This window comes from Myxocyprinus asiaticus, chromosome 8 (assembly GCF_019703515.2).
Source record: "Myxocyprinus asiaticus isolate MX2 ecotype Aquarium Trade chromosome 8, UBuf_Myxa_2, whole genome shotgun sequence".
In the NCBI taxonomy this organism is placed as follows: Eukaryota; Metazoa; Chordata; class Actinopteri; order Cypriniformes; family Catostomidae; genus Myxocyprinus; species Myxocyprinus asiaticus.
Genome location: NC_059351.1, coordinates 27,814,185 through 27,827,929, shown reverse-complemented (window position 1 = coordinate 27,827,929; position 13,745 = coordinate 27,814,185). Strand labels below are relative to the sequence as shown.

Here is a 13,745-nt window from a genome sequence, read left to right as displayed (position 1 = left end):
GTCAGGAATTGTGAAAAGCTGAGTTTAAATGTATTTGTCTAAGGTGTATGTAAACTTCTGACTTCAACTATAAGTGCTTTAAAAGTACTGTTCATTCTTAGTTCGTGTCAATTAATGTAGTTAGATAATGTTAATGAATACAATCTTGAATATAAAATATATTATATACTCTATATGTTCTTAAATGCTTAGTGCTATTGCTTTTTTTAAGTGTTTCTTATACCTTAACATTTCAGGGGAAAAAACACAAAAGAAAGAAAAGCCAGTTAAAGGGGACTGACCACAAACTTGACTGAGTAAGTATAGGGAATCTTGATCTCTCCAGTAAACTTGTTGCTCAGGCTCATGGGAGGCCCTGTGCAGTCTGGTTTTTCCACATTACCATGCTTATAACTTTAAACAGACAAAAACATCAAAGAAAGTCCACATTTATATATGAATACCAATATTCTCTCATGCATATTCTGTTTGCCAAGTTCAAAACTAACATGTGACATTAAAGGTGCAGTAAGTGATTTTTTTAATGAAATGACACAGAAAATTGCCTTATTTCCTAAAATGTATCATTCAAATAGGTGGCATTAAATATCACACCTGTCTTTGTGACAGCGTTAGTCTCTGAAAACAGATAAATAAAATTGACTACGGGCCACGGTCGGTTTGATGGTAGTCAATTTGAGAATTATACTTAGCTATTGTTGCTTTTCACAATTAAAGGGATAGTTCACCAAAAAAATTTAATTCTCTCATGATATCCCAGGTGTGTATGACTTTCTTTCTTCACCAGAACACATTTGAAGAAAAATAGAAAAATATCTTCGCTCTGTACATCTTTAAAATGCAAGTGAATGCAGATTTCTCTATTCAAGCTCCAAAAATCACAGACAGTCAGCATAAACGTTATCCATATGACTCCAGCGGTTAATGTCTTCTAAAGAGACACAATCGCTTTTGGTGCAAAAAAGATAAATATTTAAGTACTTTTTTAAACTCTACATCATGCATCCGGTCAGTGGCAGTACACACGTGTGGCGTAATCGTACTGGCATTTGAAACATGTGAGAAATGAGGCACATGCATCACAGCTGGAAGAGCAGCACTGTTTGCAAGTGAGGTGGAACGCTGTACAGTATTTTGGTTGGTTTTGGATTAGATCTGTATTTATCGGTTTCTTTACTCACAATGGTGCATTTGTGTGCTTATCCTGGATGACCCAACAGAGTGGAGAACATGACATTACTTCTGAATCATGGCAACGGATTACGTCACACGGAGACCGCTTGGACTCCACCCTCTCGTAAAGCTTACCCTCGCATTGGATTATAGTTAAAAAGTACTTAAATATGGATCTTTTTTCGCACCAAAAGTGATTGTGTCGCTTTAGAAGACATTAATGTAACCGCTGGAGTCTTGTAGATGACATTTATGCTGACTGTCTGTGATTTTTGGAGCTTCAAAACAGAAATCTCCATTCACTTTCATTTTTGGGTGAACTATCCCTTTAGCGTCACAGTACCTATAAATGGACAAATGGCAATAAACGTCAATCTTTTTTCAACATCAAAACTAAGTAAAAATAAATTTTACTTGTTGCGAATGGTCAGTTTTCCACCATTAGCAATCATCGTTTTGCATTCAGTAGTTCATTTTAAAACGGACCTGCTATATGACAAAAGCATTTTTAAAAGTTAAAATGTTCCATATAGTCTCTCAATTAATATCAGATTAACATAAATCAATTAATATAAAAGATCTCACAATCTGATGCATATACAGTGCATCCGGAAAGTATTCACAGCGCTTCACTTTTTCCACATTTTGTTATGTTACAGTCTTATTCCAAAATGGATTAAATTCATTATTTTCCTTAAAATTCTACAAACAATACCCCATAATGACAACGTGAAAGAAGTTTGTTTGAAATCTTTGCAAATTTATTAAAAAAAAAAAAAAATTAAAAAAAAAACAAAAACAAAATAAAAAAAAAAAATCAATAAAAAAAAAAAAAAATCACATGTACATAAGTATTCACAGCCTTTGCCATGACACTCAAAATTGAGCTCAGGTGCATCCTGTTTCCACCGATCATCCTTGAGATGTTTCTACAACTTGTTTGGAGTCCACCTGTGGTAAATTCAGTTGACTGGACATGATTTGGAAAGGCACACACCTGTCTATATAAGGTCCCACAGTTAACAGTGCATGTCAGAGCACAAACCAAGCCATGAAGTCTAAGGAATTGTCTGGAGACCTCCGAGACAGGATTGTATCGAGGCACAGATCTGGGGAAGGGTACAGAAAAATGTCTGCAGCATTGAAGGTCCCAATGAGCACAGTGGCCTCCATCATCCATAAATGGAAGAAGTTTGGAACCACCAGGGCTCTTCCTAGAGCTGGCCGCCCGGCTAAACTGAGCGATCGGGGGAGAAGGGCCTTAGTCAGGGAGGTGACCAAGAACCCGATGGTCACTCTGACAGAGCTCCAGCGTTTCTCTGTGGAGAGAGGAGAACCTTCCAGAAGAGCAACCATCTCTGCAGCACTCCACCAATCAGGCCTGTATGGTAGAGTGGCCAGACGGAAGCCACTCCTCAGTAAAATTCTCTGGTCTGATGAAACAAAGATTGAACTCTTTGGTCTGAATGGCAAGCGTCATGTCTGGAGGAAACCAGGCACCGCTCATCACCTGGCCAATACCATCCCTACAGTGAAGCATGGTGGTGGCAGCATCATGCTGTAGGGATGTTTTTCAGTGGAAGGAACTGGGAGACTAGTCAGGATTGAGGGAAAGATGAATGCAGCAATGTACAGAGACATCCTTGATGAAAACCTGCTCCAGAGCGCTCTGGACCTCAGACTAGAGTGAAGGTTCATCTTCCAACGGGACAACGACCCTAAGCACACAGCCAAGATAACAAAGGAGTGGCTATGGGACAACTCTGTGTATGTCCTTGAGTGGCCCAGCCAGAGCCCAGACTTGAACCCGATTGAACATCTCTGGAGAGATCTGAAAATGGCTGTGCACCGACGCTCCCCATCCATCCTGATGGAGCTTGAGAGGTCCTGCAAAGAAGAATGGGAGAAACTGCCCAAAAATAGGTGTGCCAAGCTTGTAGCATCATACTCAAAAAGACTTGAGGCTGTAATTGGTGCCAAAGGTGCTTCAACAACGTATTGAGCAAAGGCTGTGAATACGTATGTACATGTGTTTTTTTTTTATTTATTTTTTTTTTTTATAAATTTGCAAAGATTTCAAACAAACTTCCTTCATGCTGTCATTATGGGGTATTGTTTGTAGAATTTTGAGGAAAATAATTAATTTAATCCATTTTGGAATAAGGCTGTAACATAACAAAATGTGGAAAAAGTGAAGCGCTGTGAATACTTTCCAGATGCACTGTGTGTGTGTGTGTGTGTGTGTGTGTGTGTGTGTGTATATATATATATATATATATATATATATATATATATATATATATATATATATATATATATATATATATATATATATATATATATATTATACACACACATATACATACACACAGAATATACTGTTTATATATAGAGTTTAAAATAGTTCTATTCCTGTCACTGCTTGACATTTCATATCAAATACCCACATAGTCATGCTGGCTAAATTGTGCCTTTTTCTGTTGGCTGTTTATTGGTTGGGCTGCTTGTCTGCCACTCCCTCTTGAGACTTGTTTACCTGGGATTGGTTATTTGCTACATGGAGCTGGAGTCATGTTCAGTTTAAACGTTGTTTAGATCAATGTTTGCGAATGTAAGGATAAATAAACAGTCTGAAACTTTGGGCTAAAGATCAGTAAAACAACAATCTGCTCTATATTCCTTCATACAGCTAGAAGGTTTTGGGATCACTCCTGTTGAAAGTAAACAAGCATTTATAGTGCCTGAAATACCTTTTAGGCTCTAATTTAGCCGCGACCAGTCTGGCACCACCAGCAGCCTGGTTCTCCACCACATGGTAGAAGATTGTGATGTCCATGTGGTTGAAGATGTAGAAGGTGTCTTTGTCATTGAAGTCAGCCTGCATGAAAAATTATGCTCGAACAATCAGCTGTGTTCAGCATAACATGCAGTTTATGACTTATGAAAAGGCTTTGTTTAAAGGAATAGTTCACACAAAAATAATAATTCTCTCATTACTCACTCACCCTCATGTTGTTCCAAACCCTTATGACTTCCTTTTTTCTGCAGAATATAAAAGGATGTATTTTAAAATATGTGGCGATCGCTGAATTCCATACAATAGCAGTGGATAGTGCCTCACTTTAAAGCTTAAAAAAAGCACCCAAAAGTGTCATGAAAGTAGTCCACGAGACTTGTGCATCTTAATCCAAGTCTTCTGAAGGCATAGTCACTTTATATGATGAACAGCCTGGAATTTAACATATTATTCTCTATAAATTAAATAATTGATCAAATCAAATGCCCAAATCAAGTACATCGACATGTAAATAACATTAAATATAATTTTTTCTTGTGAAATGATGACATGATGTTTAATCATGACAACACAAGAACCAATGACATTTGATGTTATTGACATGACACCATAATTGATTTGGGCTCAGTAGGGATGGGACGATATAGAATTTTGATATAATCGCAAAAAAAGAAACCTTATTTTCTGTCCATGTGATCATAAATGAAATTACCCGTCAAACATCATAATCTCTCTTCTACATTTTTTCTACACTGTTTACAGGGTTTACAAAGACCTTGAAGTGCTTGAATTTAGATTTTAGAAATGTAAGTACTGGAATACATGGACAATCACCTTGTTTTGATGAAAAGAGCTTGAGGTTAAAACGGATCGTTTCCTCCATATAATGTGTGCCCATCAAAGATGAGGTGCACTCCACTTTCACTGAAAAATGTGTCTTAACATCCTTTCTGTTCTTTACAGTCAGATAAAAAGAAACATTAATTTTAATCTTACACAGCATGGATGCACTAAAGAAACAGAGATTCTCCTTGATGTTCGCTGAGCCGGAACAGTGAAATCCACGTTGAATCTCTTAAAGTGACAGTACTTTTTTAATGTTTCTTATACAAATATGAAATAAATGTTTGTAAATTGTACACATTATTTCAAACAGTGATGGCTCATATAACTATTATATATACCATAATATTAATTAATAGAATGTATTATTTTTTCTATTTTATTTTTTTTAACAAAGTGAAAATGTTATTATAATAATGATGACAAACAAAAGAATAAAAAATAAAATATTCACTTTCACATATTTTTTCAGGACCGGTTTTGTTCAGTGCTATTGCTTGTTCTGCACCCGATCAGCCTGAATGTACCTCACTATTTTTGAAAGCTTATTTGTTTGTGATCTTTTCTTATAGAGAAAAGTATATGCGCAACTCTTATTATTTAAACTTTGAGCATTTATATTGTGTATTAAATAATTTTTGTGAGAAATTATAATGTAAAAAAAAAAATCTGTAATATTTTGTAATTTAAGTGTAATATAAGTGTTATATCGAATCGTGAACCTCTTATCATATATCGAGCAAATCGTGAAATAACCATATCGTCCCCTTAGGGCTCAGTATACATGAGTAATCAATGATTTGATTAAGACCTAAATTAAAAAAAATTTGTTAATAAAGACATAAATTTAAAGCTTTAAAGATCTTTAAAGTGAGACAAAATCAACTGCGATTATATAAATTAGCGATCACAACATTCCTTAAAATATCTCCTTTTGTGTTTTGCAAAATAAAACAAAGTCATGGGTTTGGAACAATAAGAAGTAAATAGTAACAGAATTTTCATTTTTGAGTGAACAATTGCTTAACGGTTTTGAAGTGTTCGTTTTACTCACATTGACCACACAGGCATCTTTGGCCCGCCCTGTCTCTGTGACGTAGCAGCCAATGGGGAAGCCAGGATTACAGAACTTCTGATTGTCCTCCACATCATAACACCAGGTCACTGGCATATTATCAACAATCCTGAGAGAAACAGTTTACATCACACAGGGTACAACACTAATTGTAGTACACATACCTTTAGAGCAAATAAAAGTGATGAGACACTGTGTTTTTGCAGTTGGATGACTGAGTAAGTGCCTCACCAGTGGTGTTGGTAATTAAGGAGCATGCCCTTCTTAAGGAAGTCCAGTTTTGCTTTATCCTCTGATTTTTCTGTGTTGTAAGGTTTAACGCACACACTCTTGCACTCCTCGTTATTCTTGAAGGAAAACTAGAAGGGGAAAAAAAACAAGCTCAGGATACTGAATTAAAAAGCTATGATAAATAGAATCCTGTTAGTGCAATGTGCCATAATCAGCAAAGAGGACAAAGAGTTAGATCATTAGTGTATGTGAGATGTACCTTATATGGGGACGGCTCAATTCTCTCTCCAAACAGCACCTGACCCAAGTTCTCAGATGGACGTTTCTCAGCCTGATCAGCGCAAAAATCAAACCTGTTAGAGTAAAGAAAAGAAAAGGTAAGGGGGAAAAAGGGTACTAGATTGTAAAAAGCTTTCAGGTCACACCAAACCATCAAAACCACTCACACAAGGAATGTGCCTTACACATATGTTCTAAGATTACAGAATCTACCCTCATAAACCAATAAAAACTTATTAAAAAAATATCCACTTGCAAGGCATGACTGATTAACCCAAATTGTTTACAATGGAGGAACTCCCAAAGAGCTCTTCAGAGATGGGTTTATTCTTTAATACTTTATCACTGCAGGTGATCTGACACACGTTTACACTGATTGTAAAACCTTTGTCACTCCTTTATGTCTCCCTTTATTGCCTGTTGCAATCAATCTAACCTTGAAAAAAAGTGTTCTGGAAACTGCCATTAATAGCACACTCAGGTAAATATAGATATGTCCTATTTTCTATACAGTAGCCTATGGTTGACTGTCATTTGATAGCGAGTTTAACTGATTCTGAACACATACATTAAACATGAACAACAAACAATCAAGGGCAACAGATGTTTTTTGTATCCCCATAATGTGGATTTACAGTTTACAACTAAGATGTTGCAAGATGAGCCATTTCTTTTATTCTAAATAACATGATAGCTTATTACTACACGGCTCTCTGGAATACTTGATTTTGATTGGTCAATCGCGCCATTGAGCAGTCAAATTCTTTTGAATAATGACCACAAAGTTGTATATCTGACCGCTGTCCAAGGCAAACGGTTGCCTAAATACCGGTGCTACTTTAAAGCTGAAGTGCGTATACACCAAACAGAATAGACCTTATTCACGCTAGCGCAATCTTTGATTTTTAATGGGAATGACAACAAAGCTGTGAGGGATAGACTTAAGCCCAGTGCACACTGTACGATTTTGGCCACGATTCTGCTGTTTGAGACAAATTTTGGGAATCCTAAAGGATTTCTGTCGTCGTAGGGCAAAATTGGCAATCTTACAACGTTCAGTGTGACATGTTCACCGACGGCCAATTAACAGCCTTAGCGATTAATTTTAACCTCCGACGAAGTTCTTGCTGTGTCAGAAATTTAGCATTGCAGTCATATAGTGTGACTGCTATTACAACGGCCAGAATAGAAAGTCCACTCCTCTCTCGCTCCCCAATTCACTTGGAAAGAAACCTGCTCCGCGTCTGCACCATAGCAACATTTGTGCTCACTCTACTCTTTCAATGTTTTTTCTTCTTTTCATTTTATATAAAAAGTTTTAATAAGCAGAAAATACTTGGAGAAAAGTGTAACACTTCAGCAATATGAAAGCATTATTCCCTGAATTAAATAAATAGAGCTTACAAAATGAAAATAAATGATTGCATTTTCTTAACATGTTTATTTACTATATTACTTTTAATAAATTTACTTTAAACATCTGTAAACTTCTTTAGTTAATATTCACACCACTCCAATTTTATATAAAGAAAAAAGTGTTGAACAATTTATATTGGTAAGTATTTATGGGACGTTTTAATCCAAATCAGTAGATACAATTGGATATAATTATAGAAATCTATGTCAAGTTTATGCATTATCCATGGGGAATGTGCAAGCGCGATATATTATTAGCCTACAGTTGAAGTCAAAAGTTTACATACACCTTAGCCAAATAAATTTAAACTCAATTTTTCACAATTCCTGACATTTAATTGTAGAAAACATTCCCTGTCTTAGGTCAGTTAGGATCACTACTTTATTTTAAGAATGTGAAAAGTCAGAATAATAGAGAGAATGATTTATTTCAGCTTTTATTTCTTTCATCACATTCCCAGTGGGTAAGAAGTTTACATACACTTTGCTAGTATTTGGTAGCATTGCCTTTAAATTGTTTAACTGGGGTCAAACGTTTTGGGTAGCCTTCCACAAGCTTCTCACAATAAGTTGCTGGAATTTTGGCCCATTCCTCCAGACAGAACTGGTCTAACTGAGTCAGGTATGTAGGCCTCTTTCCCCGCACATGCTTTTTCAGTTCTGCCAAAATTATATCGGATTGAGGTCAGGGCTTTGTGATGGCCACTCCAATACCTTGACTTTGTTGTCCTTAAGCCATCTGCTCACAACTTTGGAGGTATGCTTGGGGTCATTGTCCATTTGGAAGACCCATTTGAGACCGAGCTTTAACTTCCTGGCTGATGTCTTGAGATGTTGCTTTAATATATCCACATAATTTTCCTCCCTCATGATACTATCTATTTTGCGAAGTGCACCAGTCCCTCCTGCAGCAAAGCACCCCCACAACATGATGCTGCTACCCCCATGCGTCACGGTTGGGATGGTGTTCTTCGGCTTGCAAGCCTCACCCTTTTTCTTCCAAACATAATGATGGTCATTATGGCCAAAGAGTTCAATTTTTGTTTCATCAGACCAGAGGACATTTCTCCAAAAAGTAAGATCTTTGTCCCCATGTGCACTTGCAAACTGCAGTCTGGCTTTTTTATGGCGGTTTTGGAGCAGTGGCTTCTTCCTTGCTGAGCAGCTTTTCAGGTTATGTCGATATAGGACTAGTTTTACTGTGGATATAGATACTTGTCTGCCCGTTTCCTCCAGAATCTTCACAAGGTCCAGTGGTGAAGTGGGGGCAGTGGTAGCTCAGGTTAAGGCTCTGGGTTACTGATCTGAAGGCTGGGGGTTCAAGCCCCAGCACTGCCAAGATGCCACTGTTGGGCCCTTGACCCTATCTGTTCCAGGGGCGCCGTATCATGGCTGACCCTGCACACTGATCCCAGCTTAGCTGGGATATGTGAAAAAAAAATAATAATAATTTCACTGTATATGTGCAAACATATAATGTGTGATGAATAAAAAAAAAAAAAGGTCCTTTGCTATTGTTCTGGGATTGATTTGCACTTTTCACACCATGCTACATTAATCTCTAGGAGACAGAATGCTTCTCCTTCCCGAGTGGTATGATGGCTGCGTGGTCCCATGGCGTTCATACTTGCGTACTATTGTTTGTACAGATGAACGTGGTACCTTCAGGCGTTCAGAAATTGCTCCCAAGGATGAACCAGACATGCAGAGGTCCAAATTTTTTTCTGAGGTCTTGGCTGATTTCTTTTTATTTTCCCATGATGTCAAGCAAAGAGGCACTGAGTTTGAAGGTAGGCCTTAAAATACATCCACAGATACACCTCCAATTCAGTACACCTCCTATCAGAAGCTAATTGGCTAATTGTCTTAAGGCTTGACATCATTTTCTGGGATTTTCCAAGCTGCTTAATGGCACAGTTAACTTGGTGTATGTAAACTTCTGACCCCCTGGAATTGTGATAGTCAATTAAAAGTGAAACAATCTGTCTGTAAACAATTGTTGGAAAAATTACTCATGTCATGCACAAAGCAGATGTCCTAAACGACATGCCAAAACTATAGTTTGCCAATATTAAATCTGTGGAGTGGTTAAAAAATGAGTTTTAATGACTTCAACCTAAGTGTATGTAAACTTCTAACTTCAACTGTATATAAATTTTGCACGGCCAATAAGTTACTAATCTAAAAGAGGAGAAAGACGTACTATAACCCACCTTTTTTGTTTTCCCCTATGTGAACGGAGAAGTTTGTCATTTTTCAGGCCACAAGTCTTTATTTCCACAATGAATATTTGCTTGTGATAGCTAATTATAGTAATTATTAGTAGGCTACCTCCCACGCTCCCATTCTCAACATCTGTTATTTTTTGTATTTGTGATCAGGCTGTATAGACTGAACAGAAGCCCCTCACATATAAAATAGTTTGAAGTCTTATCTGTATTGTTTGATCTACAACAAATTTTCCATCTGACTTAAATACCAGAGATTAGCCCATGTATGAACACTGTTATCACAAGTTACCTTGAGCAAAACGTTTTTACATTTTTTGCTTGTTTTTGGCGTTCAAATCCGTTTTGTTGCAAATATTTTATTAAATGCATTAATTATGCAGTGCATATGGCATATTGAATGTTTTCTGAAGGAGAGTAAGACATTTCTGCCTCTATTAAATTACACTGCACATGGTTTGACTGAAAGGCCTGTTATTCTTTAGTCTGCAGACAAATATCCACATTCAAACTTTTGTTCCCTCCCTCTCCATCCTCCTGATGAGCGCTCTCTACCACCTTTTCAAAACCCTGCTCTATTTCACCCTTTTCAGATTTTCCACTTATTATTGTAAAGTTCAAGGCAAAATATAGTTAGTCATGCAAAACCTATATAAGGTTTGACAGTGACTAACACCATGCACAAGCACAGCCTGGTGTGACTCCTGTGCGAAATGAGTGTTTTAAGTAAATTTTTTCAGTGTTATTCTTCAAAATGGTGTAGCACAGTTGCCCCGGTTATAACGTAATGTCTGGCAATACTCACGCTGTATATTCATAGGGCAAAACAGACTCCACAGAATCCAGCCTGTTCACAAACAGCTCAATGACTGACTGTCAAAAAGAAGACAGACAAAGTTATATACCAGTGTAGATATGTATTTTCTTATTAACAATTTTTATTGATTCCATTCATAAAATAAACATGACATAAAATACAGAATCAAATTAAATACATTAAGCCGACTTCCATCCTGAGAATGATCCATATGCCGATCATAACTCCGGCTAGGACCCAACTTTTTAAATGTCTATCCCCTATATTAATGACCGCCCCATCGCCTAAGATACACAGTCTGGGGCTAAATGAAAACTGAGTGTCCAATACATCACATAAAGCTCTGAACCCTCAACCAAAATTCTTGGATCTTAACACACCATCAAAAAACATGGGTTGTGTCCCTGTCTTCTTATTGGCATCGCCAGCAGGTGGGTGTGTCTTTAAGACCAAGCCTATACAATCTAGAGGGTGTCCAATAGAATCGATGTAAAATCTTAAATTGCATCAGATGCTCCCTTGCATTTCTAGATGTGGACTTGACATTTTTTAGAATCCTAGCCCACACTCCCTCCTCTAATACCAAGTTTAAATCTTTCTCCCATAATCTCGAGAGAAGTTGAAGCTCTGTCCCCCAGACTCTGAATTAGCAGGGAGTAATACACTGATGCCTCATGACCTTTTCCAAAAGCAGTAATCACCACTCCCAGAGTATCTGCCACTTTAGGGGGGTGTATGCTACTTCCAAAAACAATACAGAGCAGGTGGCACAGCTGTAAATACCTAAAGAACTGAGATCTGGGAATCCCAAAATGTTTAACCATATTTTCAAAGGATCTCAACACTCCACTCTCATATAGGTCACCGAGCGTATTAACTAGTGCCCGGCCGATATTATTGGCCGATATTAGCCTTTCACAGATATATCTGTGAATATGTTTACCAATATGTGCAGATATGAAAACTTTTTTCAGAACATATAATGCAGAAAACAATGCTTTAGAATTGGTGTCGTAATGTAGTTTGTCCAGCAGAGCACGGTCCAACTCCACTGTTTGCAGAGCTGAGCTGACTGTGGTTCTGGTGACGGTGGTTCTGCAGACAGTGCGGAGTTAAGCGGTGTGTTGTTAAGCGGTGCGGAGTAAAGCGGTGTCTTCAAGGTAAGTTGCTAACTAGTTTGTGAAATACATACAGGAAAGTTAATAAACAATGACCCCATAATTTTCTCTTTTCAATATAACTAATATAACATTAACCCTGTCACTCATGTTTATCACATCTGTTTGCTATGTTAGCCAGCTATAGTTTGTCTGAGCATCTTTTTGCAGCTCAGCAGACAACAGTGCAGTGGTGAATTGTGTCTGTTGAGTGTTGATATCACGCTACGTTGTTACCTAGTTGGTAAGACGCAATGCTGGAAAGTAAATAAAGTCTTTTGCTCTCTGTGATAACGAGCTTATAGCTAACTAGCTAACTAGCTAACCACGTAGCTACTTTCATAGCTTGTCAGCTGAGTGGAAGCTAATGTGTAAACATGTATTCACCAAACTGTTTTGTTCAGGATTCGCAGTTTGGTACCCCCTTCAACCGAACAATTCCAGTCATTGCATTTACAAAATGTAATTTTTAAAGGTCTGGTTTTCCACTGTTGAAAGTTTCCCCTGAACTTATATAGCAAAATACAATGTAACACCGCTGCTGCTGTTTATCTCTTGATTTGGCAGGTGTAAATGCTTCTTGTTTTACAACCTGCCCCTAACTGACTGTCACTATTAAAATAGTCAGCATTTAACTGATACTCAACACTACTGGTGTTTATTTAACTATTTATTGTATTTTTATTTATTCTTTATTTAAATGGTCAGCAACTAACTGATACTACACATACAGTACTGATTTTTATTTAGCTATAATTTTAAATTTATTATTTAAATGGTCAGCAACCGATTGATACTGAACATACAGTACTGATGTTTATTTAGCTATTTATTGTATTTTTATTTATTCTTTATTTTCTCAGTGTTCATTTCTAGAATTTGTTGACAATGTATAATAATAATGTCAAATATTCTTTGATAAAAATATTTAAGAAAGCAGCCTTCTGAATACCTTTGAATAGTCATATCAGTGCACAATCCCATAGAAAAGGTCTATTTTCATTCCAGCTCAAAAATTTGCTATATCGGCCACCAGATCGTTAATCGTTATCGGTCGGGCTCTAGTATTAACCTCCCTCACAATCCACTCTGACCAGCAGAAAGGGGACTTATTAATACATAATTTTGGGTTCAGCCATATGCTCGAGGCAACATTTAAATAAATGTCCGAATTAAACACTCTGGACACTTTTGTCCATACCGAGTGCAAATGCGAGATAACGGGGTGTAACTTATCCGGTTAGTTTAACAGAAAGGCTTTGCAATGGCGAAATAGGGGCAAGAACTTCCTGTTCAATACAAAACCAGGGAGGGGCTCTCTCAGGTGGAACCATCCAATGAGCCAAATGTCTGAGACCGAATGCATAATAATACAAAGTCTTGGGTATGCCAAGCCCACCTTTGTCAATTGGCCTATGTAACTTACTGAAATGTAATCTGGGACACTTTCCATTCCAAATAAAGGACTTCGCTATGCTATCAAATTGCTTGAAATAAGAGAGGGGAACATCTACAGGGAGAGATTGTAGCAGGTTGTTGAATTTTGGAACACAATTCATTTTAATATCACTAACCTTCCCAATCATAGATAAATGTAATGAAGCCCACTTGCCCACATCGCTCAAAAACCTTTTTATCAAGGGGTCAAAATTATCTAACTAAATCACACAAATTTGCTGGGAAAAAAATACCCAAAATACTTAATGCCCTGTTTGGGCCACTGGAAGGC

General features: G+C 37.2%; 1 protein-coding gene across 4 annotated transcripts in view; it reads right to left on the bottom strand.

The window, feature by feature from the left end:
- Positions 1-13,745, bottom strand: part of LOC127444916 (transmembrane 9 superfamily member 2-like) — a 32,722-nt gene that overhangs the window by 15,785 nt on the left and 3,192 nt on the right. For 3 of the 4 annotated variants that reach the window (XM_051704576.1, XM_051704577.1, XM_051704579.1), the window contains exons 2-7: positions 10,848-10,915; positions 6,379-6,472; positions 6,120-6,247; positions 5,868-5,997; positions 3,924-4,051; positions 282-393 (exon numbers count right to left, since the gene is read on the bottom strand). In XM_051704576.1, the coding sequence (XP_051560536.1) occupies positions 282-393; positions 3,924-4,051; positions 5,868-5,997; positions 6,120-6,247; positions 6,379-6,472; positions 10,848-10,915 (660 nt within the window). The remainder of the gene's footprint in view (positions 1-281; positions 394-3,923; positions 4,052-5,867; positions 5,998-6,119; positions 6,248-6,378; positions 6,473-10,847; positions 10,916-13,745) is intronic. The other variant, XM_051704578.1, reaches the window with a different exon arrangement.